General features: G+C 35.8%; 1 protein-coding gene across 1 annotated transcript; it reads left to right on the top strand.

Annotated features, from left to right (window-relative positions):
• Positions 1 to 204: 204 nt before the first annotated feature.
• Positions 205 to 786, top strand: LOC145126401 (uncharacterized). Its single transcript, XM_079061775.1, has one exon. The coding sequence runs from the start codon at positions 205 to 207 to the stop codon at positions 784 to 786; it is 582 nt and encodes a 193-aa protein (XP_078917901.1).
• The last annotated feature ends 16,245 nt before the right edge of the window (positions 787 to 17,031 follow it).

Raw genomic sequence — 17,031 nt, 5'->3', positions numbered from 1 at the left:
AAAGAAGAAGGGTAGTAATGTAAGAACTGTGGAAAGCGACATGTCGGTGATTGTAAGTTGGGGACATCTGATTGCTACAAGTGTGGTCGACATGGTTACAAGGCTCGAGACTGCAAGATTCGGGATACGAGTGACGTGGAGTGCTACTCTTTCCAAGAGAAAGGGCATTATATTAAGAATTGCCCCAGACAAAAGGGTGAAACCATGGGATCAACGGCTAACAAGAAAGCAAACACGGGCCCGGTAGCGGGGAGTAGGTACTTGATGAGTGAAGAAGAGGCAAAGGAAAACCATGATGTTGTGGCAGGTACACTACTTGTTGACTCTAATCTTGCTCGCATATTACTTGATTCGGGTGCTAGCTACTCTTTTGTATCTCATTCTTTTTGTCACAAACTAATTGGACCCCTAGCTACATTGTCACGATCTTGTAGTATTGAAATAGCCGACTGTACCCATGTTTCGGTGGGCCACATGTACCCGGATTGTTCACTCGAAATAAATGGTCAAAATTTCTCTATTGATTTACTCTCGATGGGGATTAAAGGGTTTGATGTGATAGTGGGAATGGATTGGATGGGAGCTAATGATGCAAAAATATTATGTGGAAAGCGGATGGTCTCCATCAAGACCACCAAGGGTGAAAAAATTTATGTATATGGGAACCGGGACAAAAAATTTCCTTGTGTGATATCGGCAATCAAAGCTCAAAAATGCCTCTCAAAGGGATGTGAATCATTCTTAGCCTATTTCATTGATGGGAAGAAAGAAAAGGAAAAAAATTGAAGAAGTGAAGGTAGTTACTGAGTTTCCCGAAGTTTTCCCCGAAGATTTACCCGGTTTACCTCCCATAAGCCAAGTTGAATTTGGCATTGATCTAGTGTCAGGTGTAAACCCAGTTGCTCGTGAACCCTACCGTCTAGCTCCAACGGAAAGGAGGGAACTTATGTCCCTGCTTCAAGAATTGCTTGACAAAGGATTTATCCGTCCTAGTTCGTCCCCTTGGGGTGCTCCCGTGTTATTTGTTAAAAAGAAAGATGGGTCAATGCGCATGTGCCTTGACTATAGGGAACTCAACAAGGTCACAATCAAGAATCGATACCCCTTACCTGGCATTGATGATTTGTTCGACCAACTTCAAGGAGCGGATTACTTTTCCAAGATTGATCTTCGATCCTGTTATCATCAGGTTTGTGACATCCCCTAATTTCTCGGCCAGAAAAGACCGATTTAATTTATGCTTTTTAAAATAAAATCAGAGAAATCTTTTTAAAAGATGTTGCGGAATTGGTCCCCAAAACAAAACATGATAAAAGTTTGTCAAAACCTTTCTTTAAGAAATATATAATTTCCTTTTATATCAAAACATCGGGATGTCATGTTCCGATACAGATCAAAAGCATAAACAAGACATTATAAGCCTTACATCAGTTATTTATAACTACTGGCCTATAATCCAAAAATCACTCATTGTCATCATCCGTCTATGCTCGGGGTCCACTACCTGTAATATAAAAAGCTGAGTGGGTCAGGCTTGGAAGCCTGGTGAGCATATAGGGTTTTCAACCCACAATAAATAATAAACTTATTAAGTTCTCAGTCAATAATAAATTTATTAATTTCATCAACCAAAAATAACCCTAATTACCCATTCCCATTATCCTCACTTTACGTCCCTAAAACAACTATCACAATGGACCTAGCCTAAGGATTTTCACTAGGGGTGACAACATTGCTTCGGAGGTTCCTCAGCAATTTATGTCAAATAAGGCAACCAATGGGGCGACAACATTGCTTTCCTCAGCAATTTATGTCAAACCAGACATCCTAACATAAAACAACCAATAAGGTGACAACATTGCTTTCCTCAGCAATTTATGTCAAATAAGACAACCAATAGGGTGACAACATTGCTTTCCTCCGCAATTTATGTCAAATAAGGCAAACATCAGGGTGACAACATTTCTTTTCCCTTAGCAATTTATGTCAAATAAACAACTGAAAGTCCCCAAATCTGCTTGTGTATCGATCAGATCCATTTGATGGTGCGGAATCCCAATCAAACGGATGATTTCAGATCTAATAGAAGAAAAGGAGAAGAAGAAGATGAATCTATGATGTATTCAAGATTGGAATGATGAACAATACACAAGATTCACACACACTTTCTTCTCTCTCTGTATTCTCTCACACCTTAGAATACACACACTTAAGCTCCTTGGCTCTTTACCTCACATGCACTCCTCACACTATATATATATGGGCATAAGGCCAAGCCCAAAATACAAATAATCCAATGCTAGACCGAAAACACATGGGTTTTCGGTCCAAGCTACAATTAATCCTATATTATTTTCGGCCCAAATAATAAAAACAATAAATGCTTAGAAAAGCAAAGTATAAACCATATTTTGACCCAACAATCTCCCCCTTGGTTTATAGCTTTCTTTTCTAAATGACCCAACAAGCTCCCCCTAAAAAGGTAGCTGGCTTTTCTTGTTAATCTTCATTGTGAGCTTGGCTTCAGCATTTATCTTCAAATTCTTCACAACTTCAAGATGAACTTGATGAATCTTCAATGAATGACTTCATCCGGAGCAGTTGGGCTTATCTTCAAAATTTGATATTGAACGCGCATTGGGTGAGGAGGCTTCTTGAAAAGATTCTTGAAAGATAGCGCTTTCAGCTTGAGAATCTTTAGAGAGAACATCAGAGATGTATTCAAGGAGAGGAAGAAGAAGATGAATCTATGATGTATTCAAGATTGGAATGATGAACAATACACAAGATTCACACACACTTTCTTCTCTCTTGTTTCTCTCACACCTTAGAGTACACACACTTAAGCTCCTTGGCTCTTACCCTCACATGCACTCCTCACCCTATATATATATATATATATATATATATATATATATATATATATATATATATATATATATATATATATATATATGGACCTAAGGCCAAGCCCAAAATACAAATAATCCAATGCTAGACCGAAAACACATGGGTTTTCGGTCCAAGCTACAATTAATCCTATACTATTTTCGGCCCAGATAATAAAAACAATAAATGCTTAGAAAAGCAAAGTATAAACCATATTTTTGACCCAACAATCCCCCCCTTGGTTTATAGCTTTCTTTTCTAAATGACCCAACTGTTGGATTAATGTCTAAGTCCATAAGCATATTTGGTATGTACTTGACCCGACCCGGCATGGTCCATTTGGGTTGTACTTCACCGGCACAATTTATATGGATAGTCTTTTGAGAATAGTATATTTATGATTTATATTAATATATTAGAAGTTCTAATATATTAATATGGAATCATATTATTTAATTAGTATTGATCAAGAATTAATTTAGAATTAATTAAGTGATCAAAAAGAACTAATTAAATATGGACTCTTATATATATGGAATGGGCCAAGTTCATTTAGTTGGGCTAAGCTTTCATGGATGGTCCATGGAGCTTTTAACCCATGGATCCTATGTAAATGAAAGGTCATGGGTATTAGGGTTTACATGGATGTAACCCTAATCCTCCATAATATATAAAGGGGTCCTTGGCTCACAGAATTGGAACAAGTGTGTGAAAATAAGAGTGGGCCGATTTTAGTGTGCTTACATATTCTCTCAAGTTCTTCCAAGGTGTTTTGGTGATTTGTGATTCCATTTGAGGCTTCCACACTATTGGGGCTAAGCTCTTAAAGCTTGAAGACATCAAGCTACATCAAAAGGTATGTCATCTAACTAGAACTTTGTAGTATAGGTGCTTCATAATATGCTAGTTAGGATGAAACCTTGGAATAGTTAATATTTGCATGTATAATAGAGAAAACATAGATCCAAGGTTTATAGGGTTGCATGTACACCATAGGAGTGTTAGAATGCTCAAAACCCAACAGTGGTATCAGAGCCATGGGTTGTTTTCTGTTATATTGATGCAAATGTTTTATTTTCAAGTTGGAAAAAAAAGGAAAAAAAAAACATGACGTTTGTCAAATTTTAAGATAATTACTTGTTTTGTGAAAAACGAATTATTTGTAAAATTTGAATCATTTGTTAGATGAGTTGAATTAGGTCAAATTTAGTAAAAGATAAAATGATATGATTATTTTATTAGTTTTAAAAGTTTGATCTAAATGTTTTAAGGAGTTACAAATTTTGTCATAAAATTTTGGAGCTCAAAAGTTTTTTTTAAAGTTGTGATCTTAAGGGTTTTTGAAACTTCCATAAGTTATGGATATGAAAGTTTTTTTTTAAAAAAAAAAAAATTTGATTCAAAATTTTTATGGAGTTACAAAATTTGGTGTTAATGTTTTAAAGAATTCCATAACTTGTTCTTAAGTTATGGAACATGGAAAGTTTCATCATAAAACACCATTAATTCCATAAGTTATGGAATCCAAAGGTTTACAAGAATTACAAAACTTGCCCTCAAGTTTTGGAATTTGAGAAAAATTTTTTTATGAAAAAAAGAATTAAATTCTAAAACTCTTGGGTTCATAACTTAAACAATTAATTAAATGGTTTTAATTTTGAGTTTAATAAATGGAATTATGATGTTTTGTTGAATAGTTCAAATTAACTATTACGGACTTTATTAATAGTTAATTAAAGCGTTTAATTAAAAGAGTATTATTAAATCCATAAATATATGGTTTGAGTTTAATTAAATTAAAAGTCTAGTTTAATTAATAGATTAAACCATCAAGTATTTTAAATGTCTAAAATACACCCTTATACTATTATAATATTAAAAGTTTAATATATTATATGTATAAGAGCAAGTCGTCTTACCATTAGTAGGCCTCATTCACGAAGCCGGGAGAGTTGGGTGTCAAAGTCTTGAGAAAGTTGGATGTTCAATCACTTTCTAAGTCACATAGTGAGTTCCTTTGGGACTACTATGATACAGACTATGACATGAACCTTAATGATCATATCTATTTGCTTGGTGCTGCTGAATCAGCAATGATTTGGAACGATAGTGAAGCAAATTTGATTAGAAGATCAACTTCCCAAAAAAGCATTCTCTTCCCAATGGAGAGGGATTGGCCATAGTCAACCCGGTTGACCAAATGGTAAAGAGAAAGGCTAAGTCTGAGATAGTCCCATTACCAAAGGGTCCATATGTTTATTTTGCCAAAGGAAGGGGCGTTGATTGCAAAGCTGCCAAATTTACCTAAGGATGTTAAAGTCAATAAGTTTGACTCTACATCAGGTAGAGCCCATTATCTAACTCTGTTAAGTTCTATTCTGAGATCCTCATTACATGATGTGACTGGGTCACATGTTGATGTTTTAAGAATCAAATAATAGAGAGAAATCTTAAAGGAAATATATGCTGATTCCGATCGCGAAGGTGGATTTCGATCGCATCAGAATTTTGAGCAGTTGCTTAAGAAGTTATTGTTGGGTTTTGGTATAATACAACATCCTATGGTGCACATACAACCCTAAATACCTTGGATCTATGTTTTCACTAATTATACATGCAAATGTTTTCCAAGGTATTGAACCTATAGCTAGCATGCAATTGTCATACAAACTACATAAAATACTAGATAGTGTAACATACCTTTTTGTGTGGCTGGAGGTCTTGATGTATTTGGCCTTAAGAACTTAGCCCCAATAGTGTGGAAGCCTCAAATGAAGTCACAACACATCAAGGACAAAGGTAGGACTTGAGAGAGAATCTCCATGCACTCTAAAACCTTCATGAACTCCAAGAACATGCACACACACACACTAAGGGTGACTAGGGGTGGCGGTTTTAGGTCATAACATATGTATTTATATGTGTTGAATTCTAAGAGTCATGGGTATAACCCAAACCCATATCCATGGATTTTATGATCCATGATTCATGTGGCCCAACTCTTTATGTATCCATACATAAACTTGGTCCAACATGGATCATCAGCCCAACACATATAAATATAACTAATTACCATAATTAGTCCCCATAGTTTTAATTAGTCTCTTTTGATCACTAAATTAATTCCAAATTAATTCTTGATCAATACTATTTAAAACATATGACTTCATATTAATATATTAGAACTTATAATATATTAATAAATCATATATAACCTCTTCTCTCAAAAGTCCATCCTAACAAATTGTCCTGATGATATGCAACCCAAATGGACCATGCTACTCTCGGGTCAAATACATACCAATAATAGTTACGGGCTTAGACACCTAATCCAACAGTCTCCCACTTGGATAAGTCTAAAACTATTATTGCGTATGACTCCAAGACCCGACTAGCAATCGTAGCTCTTAAAGCCGTTGTCGAACTCTGAACAAATCAATGACACGTCCATTAGATAAGGGATCATATATTCCTCCATTCTAGATATCATATGGACTGAGACATGGATTATAATCAATCTCTCTGTCCATTTGTTGTTTCCCGATTTCCGATTTATGACAACTGACTAATTGAACAAATCAAATCAGTCCAGGCCCGGCCGAGCACTTACGGTTGTCATCACCAAATCATCGAGGGGCCCACAGATATCGCTTTTATCCCTTTAAGGGTAAAAGGAATGGATAAACTTCGACTCATATGCTTGTTCTACTACTTGTTGAATCATACACAAAGGCACGTTTTATAACATCGAGTTACCAAATGCGTTTACGTGCAATCAATGTATAACCAATTCATAGGCAACAAGTCATATCTCTAGGTTTGAAGAATATAAGATATTATCATCTCATGATCACTCGTGATAAAATCCATGAAGTGATTCAAATGAGCGTGGGTTGAATCCAATACTCGAATCCCTATTCCAGGAGTACTCATGAATGTTGCAGTAACTCTTACTATGTCCACTACCTTGGACATCTACAAACCTGATTCATGACAGTCTTGCCTTAATACGTACTTCCAACATATTATCGTCTGTGGACGGTTTGAATAACTTAGTCATTCGGAAAGAATAACCTAGCAATTCTGGAAGTCAAAACATGCAAAGTGAAACACAAGAATAATACTAATCACTCTATGGTCCCAAGCACCTTTGAGAGTAAATAAAACACCTTTTATTTAAACACCATAGTGATTACTCATTATTCATTGTATAATGTTTCAAATAATCAACTTTATACTTGAATTAAAACAATAGTTGTCCCATGCTCCAAGCATGTAAACTATGTTTTCTAAACACTAGTCATGCCACACACCAAGTATGCACACTATGTTTATATATGATCTTTACTTTGTGAAGTAGATCAATTGAACATGATTCCAATGATGCTCATTTCACAATCCCAAATCTTTATCGTAAATGTAAGAATTCCAAATTTCTACCATTTAACGAAATCTGTTAGATTCTAAACTTATATGCATTGATCCTCTCGTGATGACTATGCACAAAGTCACAAAGACTTGTCAACAGACATTACAGAGTATTCCAATGGAGATCAATTCCATGGAAACGAAGTCTCACATTCAAAGTACATTCCTTTGAACATCCTTCTTGTATTAAGTTGTCTAATCTTACACAGATTTGAAGAACAACTTCCACCTATGGAAACCTTTCCAGATTCCCATTTTGACTATCACTTCTGAACAAGAGTTACCTCTTTTCCGAATATGTCAATATGGTCCTTCCAAAAATAACACTTATACTTCCAACTGTCCATGAGCAACCAATCTTTGGTAAACCTTAGATTGTCCTCGACAATTGCTTAATCATTTTAGTCATATCTAATTCTAGATCTTCTATCCTCTTAATGCCTTAAGCATTTGGAAAATTTAGAAATGATGAATATTATAACACATGCAATCGATCCTATATCCGAAGCATATGGGACACGATTCATGATGTCTCACATAAAGACATGATACTAGACCAGTCTTTTGCTACAAATTTTTTTTTATTTGTCATGTTTTCAAAATTTGACTATGAAGAGGGATGCCGTAATCATAATCGAATTTTGAAAACGCAATATATATATAGAATTCCCTTAAGTCGAACCATTCCAACATAAAATTCATATATATATTTGACTAAAGATGATTAAAATCTCAATCTAAGCTTTTAGAAATGAAATGAAGTATAATTTCCTCTCCCTTAATTATAGCAAAACAACTTTTCAACCCCTGCAACTTCACGAATTGAAACTTTTTTTTTCTATAATTAACATTTCTAGCTTGCAATACTGAACATAATAATCATGCTCTCACTAACATGATAATTATCAGCACAACACTTATGATCCCACTAGCTTTGACATGTACTCAGAAATCAGCTGGACTTCTAGAAATCAATACTTTATTGACTTTCTTAACAAAGTTGAGTTTTCTGATACGAGATGCTTTGATAAGAATTTATCAAATTCATACACCTTTCCTTAGATAACTCATATGAGTGTCTAAACAATTTTTAGAACTATGAAAAGGGATGCCGTAATCATAGTCTTAATTGTTTAGACCATTGCCATTTCTCACAAGTCCATGTTAGTGTGCCGGTTAACCACACATGCTCCACTAACAACTTTGAGAATGCAAATAACACAATTGATATCTACTTAAAATCTACTTAGTGAAAGCGTTTCCTCACCATCATTTTCATGAATCGGAGAGAAACCTTATGACACTTAGATTTTATGGTGTATGTGTTCCTATCCATGTGAATTTGTCAAACCATAATCACAAGACAAGGTTAGTGACAAATCCAAACTCATATGGACCGAACTTGTGCAATCTTAATTTCTTGCCACTTGGCAGCACAAGGGCCTGCCATTGCTTCCAAGTTGTTATGCAACCAATTGAGAACTCTCAGAACTCCTATGCAAAGCCAACTTTAACTGGAATAGGCACAGAAATGTCAACACGATAGGTTATAAACCTCAAGTCGTGTGCTAGTGAAGAACTTCAGGTTTTTATTCTTGATTAGTTCTTGAAACTTTCAAGAGCTTTAAGACTCCCACTGTCCTCTTGACATATAAGACTCTCTTGTCAAGAACCATTTCTTATCAAGGGTCAGTGCGGATTCTTATCAAGACTAACACTTCACATAATTGGCCTTAGTTGGTGTCTGTTTAACCCAAAACATCACAACTTACCAATCTCAAATGTACAAGAGTAGAAACACATTTTACTCTTACACTTGACAAGTGTTACAAACCTTCCTTAAGATATGTCACTCGATTTACAATCTTGGAGTATGACTCTAAGACTTGTTATGGAACGAAGTATGATTCATCTTTTTGATTTTAACCATTTCAACAATCCACGATTTCTCTTCTTAGCCAAACAAATGCACTAAGATGTCCTTAGAGAATCAATTGTGATATGGTTTCATAATCACTAAGATAATCATAAAACAAGATACTCAAGTACTCTCCCATCTTTTCAGATTGGAGAAACTTTTATCTTCCTGCCTTATTTGATTCTTCTTATTAGTTCTGCCTAACATTGATACTTTTCCAATGTTTCAGAATTATACTTAAACATGTAAGTATAACCATATTTACTAAGCTTTAGTAAATCATGACGAATAGTCTCATCATTCTTTGTGGTGGACCTGACCAGTGCACACTCAAGTGTACCCGATCCCCTGATCCTTTCACTTGACTCACATATACATGTGAACAATGAATTAGTCTTAATTTCCCAAAGATGAAAATTCTCATTCATCATACAACTTGCATGATTCCAAGTTTCTACCCAACTGAAATTTGGGTGATGAGAATCTTTCCTTATTTGGTAAATTATGACACTACCATAGTCGAAAGAATCAAATCCATTTTCCAATATTGCTATCAATGGAAACATATAAACAACAAATTCTCACAAATGCCACTGTAAGGATATTTTAAAATAAAATAAAACCTTTTCTTTTATTTTAGAACTTTGCGGAAAACCTTATCCTTACAATGCAAATGCATGTGAAAAACTATGTTGTTATGTATTCCTAAGCAATCTATCACAACTCTTTAAGTAACAGCTCAAAATTCTTCCTTTAAGCTTCCTCTTCACTTTGGTTCTTAAAACATCAAAATGTGATCTAGTCACACCATGTAATAAGAATCTCCAAATAGGAACTTAATAGAGTTAGATAATGGACTTTACCTGAAGTAGAGTCAAAACTTTTGACTTCACCATCCTTACAGACTATCAGGTAAATTTGGCCAGCTTCGCAACCAATGCCCCTTCCTTTGGAAATAGAAGGTTTGGGAAGTCGATCTTCTAATCAAATTTGCTTTTACCAATGCTCAAAATCATTGCTGACTCAGCAGCACCAAGCAAATAGGTAAGATCATTAAGGGTCAAGTCATGGTCTGTCACATAGTAGTCCCAAAGGAACTCACTATGTGACTTAGAAAGTGATTGAACATCCAACTTTCTCAAGACTTTGACACCCAACTCTCCCGGCTTGTCAATACGTGACTTCATCTCCAAGATATGATCACACATAGACCTTGCTTGCTAATAGGGCTTGAGTGACCTTGAACTTGTGGGTTAGGGAGAATAATTGGAGGGGAGGGAGGAAGTGAAATTCCAAGAGATTTGGGAAGATCATAGATGTCTAAACTAGACATCTACAATGGGAGATATTCAAGTTAGTTGATTTTTAAGTCCTTAATATAACACCCAATATGAAATATTAAGGCTAGGACCCAACACAATATTTTACAACTTGGAAGAGGGATGCCGTAATCCAAGCTATAAAATATTTGAAGGTAGGCGAATGACGATTCACCAATTTCGACCATGAAAAACGAAATAATTTATTAGGTTTTAATTGGTTTTGAAACTCCTAGATCTTTTGAGATTCATTGAACTTTTCAATGGCATGTTTCAATCTCGATTGTGCCCTCTCAGATTTTGTGACTGGGATGCCGAGGATCACAAAACAAGGTGTGAATAACCATGCAAATTCACTTGGTACCCTTAATATTATCACCTAATCGATGTGTCGGTTAACCACACACGTTCCACCGATCTATGATAAACATTAAGTTACCCTTCGCCACTCTTACTAGTCCATGTTAGTGTGCCGGTTAACCACACACGCTCCACTAACGACTTGGTAAGGTACAAAGTGTAAATTTCATGGGTTAGCACCAAATTCCCATTTTCCTAAGTAACTAAGATTGGGAATTTATAAGTGTTTAGTTACTTTGTATTTATCATTAATACTTTTAATGAAGGGAGAATTATAGTCCTGCCAAACCCGTTTGGCTAACGACCCTCCACCAGTCAAGGAAGCGATGGGTGAGAGTGGACACCCATTAAACTGCCATTTTATAGGCAGTAACCTTATACCTCCCTTATAGACCGGCTTCGTGAATGAGGCCTACTAACGGTAAGACTGACTTTTACTCTTATACATATATATAAATATTAAACCTATAATATTATAATAGTATAAGGGTTGATTTTTAAATTAATAAAATTCTAAGGGTTTAACTTGGAACTAAAGTATTCATGGGGGGAAACTTTACAAATTCCAAAACTTGAGGGCAAGTTTTGAACAATTCAAAAACCTTTTCAATTCCATAACTTATGAATTTAAAGTAGTTTTAATAAAAACTCTTCAAGTTCCATAACTTGAGGACAAGTTATGGAAGACTTTAAAAAACATTTAAGGAAAAAATAAACTATTCATTTTCATAACCTATGAGTTTAAAGTAGTTTAATGAATAAACTCTTCAAGTTCCATAACTTGAGGACAAGTTATGGAAGACTTTAAAATCATTCAAGAAAATAAGACTCTTCATTTTTCCTAACTTATGGAAATATTATGAGTTTTAAAGAATCATAAATGTGACTTTTCACATAGCTTGAGGACAAGTTACAAAAACACATTTTATGAGCAACTTTAAGATTAATATGGATTGAAAACAAATTATCACATAACTTTTCTATTAATCTAGACTAACTCATAAGAACAAGACAATTCAAATCAAACTTTTTCATGAAATTAGCCTAACCATTAAACTAATACAAAACATGAATCTATTGACAACTATCTTTGAAATTGGTTAGCATGAACATTACCACATCAAAAACAGGTTTACAAGACCAAAAACAGCTTAGGGTAATGTTTCTAGTCCAATTCCAGCCTTAAAAGTCGAAAATATGCTGTCAGGGGGTCCTACTCGTCGAGTGCATGAACCAACTCGACGAGTTGGATGAATTTCTTCATGGGCTCGGCGAGTCCAGTGCTCAAACAGCCAAAATTTTCGATTTTTCAGCCATTTCAGCAAGTATAACATGAAAACAAGTCTTGGCTCTGATACCACTGTTGGGTTTTGGTATAATACAACATCCTATGGTGCACATACAACCCTAAATACCTTGGATCTATGTTTTCACTAATTATACATGCAAATGGTTTCCAAGGTATTGAACCTATAGCTAGCATGCAATTGTCATACAAACTACATAAAATACTAGATAGTGTAACATACCTTTTTGTGTGGCTGGAGGTCTTGATGTATTTGGCCTTAAGAACTTAGCCCCAATAGTGTGGAAGCCTCAAATGAAGTCACAACACATCAAGGACAAAGGTAGGACTTGAGAGAGAATCTCCATGCACTCTAAAACCTTCATGAACTCCAAGAACATGCACACACACACTAAGGGTGACTAGGGGTGGCGGTTTTAGGTCATAACATATGTATTTATATGTGTTGAATTCTAAGTCATGGGTATAACCCAAACCCATATCCATGGATTTTATGATCCATGATTCATGTGGCCCAACTCTTTATGTATCCATACATAAACTTGGTCCAACATGGATCATAAGCCCAACACATATAAATATAACTAATTACCATAATTAGTCCCCATAGTTTTAATTAGTCTCTTTTGATCACTAAATTAATTCCAAATTAATTCTTGATCAATACTATTTAAAACATATGACTTCATATTAATATATTAGAACTTATAATATATTAATAAATCATATATAATCTCTTCTCTCAAAAGTCCATCCTAACAAATTGTCCTGATGATATGCAACCCAAATGGACCATGCTACTCTCGGGTCGAATACATACCAATAATAGTTACGGGCTTAGACACCTAATCCAACAGTTATGATATATTGCTAAGAAATAGATAACAACAATTTTCCATGTGGATTGTAAGGATAAGTTTTTCCGCAAAGTTTTAATTTTTCTGAGCAAGAAATAAAATAGAGGTAACACTAATTTTCTTTTTTAATTTTATGATTTTTTTGTTTGTTTTTTTTTTTGTAATTTTCTGATATTTGTTTGATTTTTGAATTTTTTGAATTTTGTTTGATTTTTGAATTTTCTGATTTTTGTTTGATTTTTAATACACCCCCTAAATTTGTGCATAGAGAAAAACTATGAACAAATTTAACAAAAACAAAAATATTTGGTATCAAAGTTGTTAGACAGCCTTAATCCTTTCATCGGTACCTCCCCTTCATGAATAGATCTGGTCGATCGCCGGTATTGTGGTCCACTTAAGCACGAAAAATTGTGACAATTTTTTAGAAATTCTATCAGTGACAGGACAGATTAAACCCTAAACCCTAAACCCTAAGGACCATTTATCTAACGACGACCAAGGATATTTTTGTCCACCTAAATTGAGCAGCGAGATCTACAGACAATCTAGAATTGTTCAATTTTAAGTGTACTAGAACATGTTTCCCGCTTCCTGATATACCCCAATAATCAAGAACTTCCGAGATACTCCTTACTTTAGGTGAGCAGACAATTATTAATAGAAAGGATAGATTTAGAATGCATATGTTGTACACTCAGTTCGGATCTCTTCCAATCACGCAGAGGGTGAAACATATGACTAACTAGAATTTCAGAGGGATTGAGAAGCAGAAGGTTGCATATGCTGTGTACCAGGTCGGATTATTAATCACGCAAAGGAGACAGCATATGGCTAACAGGTAGAAAGAATAGCATAGATAGAAGATGCAGAGAGACAGATTTGCATATGTTACAGTCCAGGTCGGATCTTTCGATCACACAGAGGAGGCAACATATGACTAACAGTAGGAAAGAAAGAAAATAATTTTCTACAGACCTAATTTATCGGAATTCCCCAGTCGCCCCGTCAATATCGGAATTAAGGACAAAATCCGTACATTAAGGAAAACTTAAACCAGAGTTCAAGATACGGGTTCTCTTAATGTGATCGGTAGATTCTCATGTATATCTCCCTGCTCAACCTACCCAAGCGTCATATTGTCAGGCTAAACGGAACTATCTAGGTCAAGATTTATCAAGTCTCTAGATTCCTTAAGTTCATCTGTACCTAGTCAAGTCCATTAAACTTTTCGTTCCTACTAGCGCATCGAACACAGAGCCTAGACAATTCAGCTTTGGTACCTTACACAGATTCAGATTGCCTGTTATCACTTGTTGATATCACTTCCCAATAATACCTACTAACGAAAAACTATAAGAAAATAAAAGATTAAATTCAAAATGAATCAGTGTAAAATAAACTCAGGAGTATCGAGAAGAAAACTCAAACCGTAATTCACCGATTGAATTTGCATCCAGAAGGTCTGAGAACAACATGCATAATCTCAGAACAGATCCGAAAATTCTTCATGTCATTAAGCACTAACCCCATGTGTGATCCCTTCCTTTCTTCCTTTCCCACAAAGGACACATACTCTCAAACAAAGTTCTGAATGTTGTACAGTTGAGAGATGCCTCCTATCAACAAACCGAAGTCTGATGATATGCCTCTATAGCTGTTCCGATACCGAGCGGGATCAGTTGGTCTTTGGAACCCAGTCCATTTTGAAACTGGGTTGACCTTTTTCATCTTTGCAAGGAACTCTCTCCCACGACATATCCTGCATATCACAAATAGAAGATGACGAAATATTAGAATCGTTAGATGATTTGGGAGATTGAACCTTTGGTACCCATTTATAGTTGGGTTTAATCCATTTCTTTTTCGGTCCGATGGGTGCCCCGACACTTGTTTTTGAACTGGAAGTCGGCCGTTGAAATGACTTAGACCTAGCCGGTCTTGGTTTCGCTGGAGCATCTCTTGGATTTGGTTTCTTGGCCGGCATTCCCTTCTTGCCTTTGGGATTCGGATTCTTGGCCTTGTGGGTTTGATTCTTGGCCTTCTGCGCGTTCCAGTCACCATTGTCTGAACGTGACCTTGAGGGGTTTCTTTTGGAGTATCTCCCTCTTGGCGCGTTTAGCAATCCTTGTGCGTAGTAGGGAACGTATGCGCGATTTGGACAGTTTCGGGCAATGTGACCAGGTGTTCCACAGTGAAAACAAGTCTTTTTCTTCACTGGGAAATTGTTTCTTCCTGCCCCTGGTGGCGTATCCATGCCTTATCTCAGGTTGTTCCCACATGCACACTTGCAACAAGCCGTCGGTTTCGCTTGTTTTGGTGGCCTGTATTTCTCAACAGCAAGTTTGTTAGGAGTAACTGAGTTAGAAGCAACAGATTCAGAGTTCAAGGAGTCATTGGATTGTTCAATAGTTTTCTCCTTGTTCTCATCCTTTACTACTTTACCTGCACAAGAAGTAGAATCATTAGAAACGTTCACCTCAACCTTTTTTGGCACAACCACAGCAGGTTTCCCATATTGAAGATGTGCCTCCCTATCAATTTCTTCCTGTGTCATAGGGATGGATATATAGTTATTATTGAAAGGGGGAGGAACACTATCATACCCTAGACCCTTGTTTTGATTATCTTTGAATTTTAATTGGTTTTCAAATAAGGACTCGGCTGTCTTACTTGACGCAGTATAATTTTTGAAACTAACATCTGTTTTTCCACACTTAATTTTGCAAAGCGTCAAGTTCTTCAGTTACAGCAACAAGTTTTTTCTTAACGTGATCGTAATTTTCACACTTGTTGCTGTAATCTTCTTGTAATTTCCTAATGTCCTTAGTCTTGGCCTCTAATTGAGCTTTCAGAGGTTTCTGACCTTTCCTAAGAGTATAGCCTTCGTATTTGAGGTCCTCATTTTCTCTTTTTAATAAATCGATTTGATCTCGGAGAAATTTAATAGTAGTTTCACAAGATGGAGTACATGAAACTTTATTTACCGGTATTGATGCGGAACTCTTTTTTTTTATTTAATTGCCCTTTGACTTAAAAACCGAGAAAGTCAACCTTCAAATTCAAATTTAAAAGTCAAACTTAAAAAGTCAAACTTGAAAAGTCAAACCGAAAAGCTAAATTTGAAAATTTAAAAGTTAAACGAAAAAGTCAAAGTTTAAAGTCAAAGGTCAAACTTGAAAGTCAAAAGCAAAATTTTAAGGTCAAAAGTTAAAAATAAAGTCAAAAATTAAAAACTAAATTTTTTGGGTGAAAATGAAGTTTAAAAATAAAAGAAATTGATTTTTGGGGTTAAAAGTGTCAAAATTCGAAAGTTGGAACCGAGAAGGAAGTGTTTTGAATTAAATTTCGAGGGATTGTCACAAAGGATCGGCTAGCCGAGTTGGGTAAGGCGTGGGGTTGATGAACTAGAGGTCCCGGGTTCGATCCCCGGCACCCTCCAATTCTGCTTTCCCTTTTTTTTTATATGAAGCTGACGCGAGGACGAAGGTGCGAAGCCGGAAACGCTGCTGAGCCGAGAGCGAAGCTGCTGAGCAAACCCACCAGACCGAACACGTACGAACCTCGGACCAAAAGCTCGGACCGAAAACGTCGGACCGAACACGTAACCGAGAACCTCGGACCGAATACCGGACCGAAAACCCGACAGAAAACCCTTCAAAGACCGAAAACTCCTCGCAGATTACGTGAAAAACAACGTTTTTCACCTCTTTTTGCTCCAAAACTCGATCAAAAACTCGTTTTTATGAAAAACGCAAAGAATAAACCCCCCTTATTTTGCCAAGATCTATCCAAAAACGCAAAAATATCCTCAAAATAAGATCAAATAAGCTCCAGATCTGAAAAAATTGATTGATACAGTCCAAGCTCTGATACCACTTATAAGTCCCCAAATCTGCTTGTGTATCAATCAGATCCGTTTGATGGTGCGGAATCCCAATCAAACGGATGATT

Source organism: Lactuca virosa, chromosome 7 (genome assembly GCF_052849685.1).
Source record: "Lactuca virosa cultivar CGN04683 chromosome 7, Lactuca_virosa_CGN04683_v6, whole genome shotgun sequence".
NCBI classification, from domain to species: domain Eukaryota; kingdom Viridiplantae; phylum Streptophyta; class Magnoliopsida; order Asterales; family Asteraceae; genus Lactuca; species Lactuca virosa.
This window is presented reverse-complemented; position numbering and strand designations above follow the sequence as displayed.

Coding starts and splice junctions, on each gene's coding strand:
- LOC145126401 (XM_079061775.1), top strand. CDS start 205: ATGGGATCAACGGCTAACAAGAAAGCAAACACGGGCCCGGTAGCGGGG.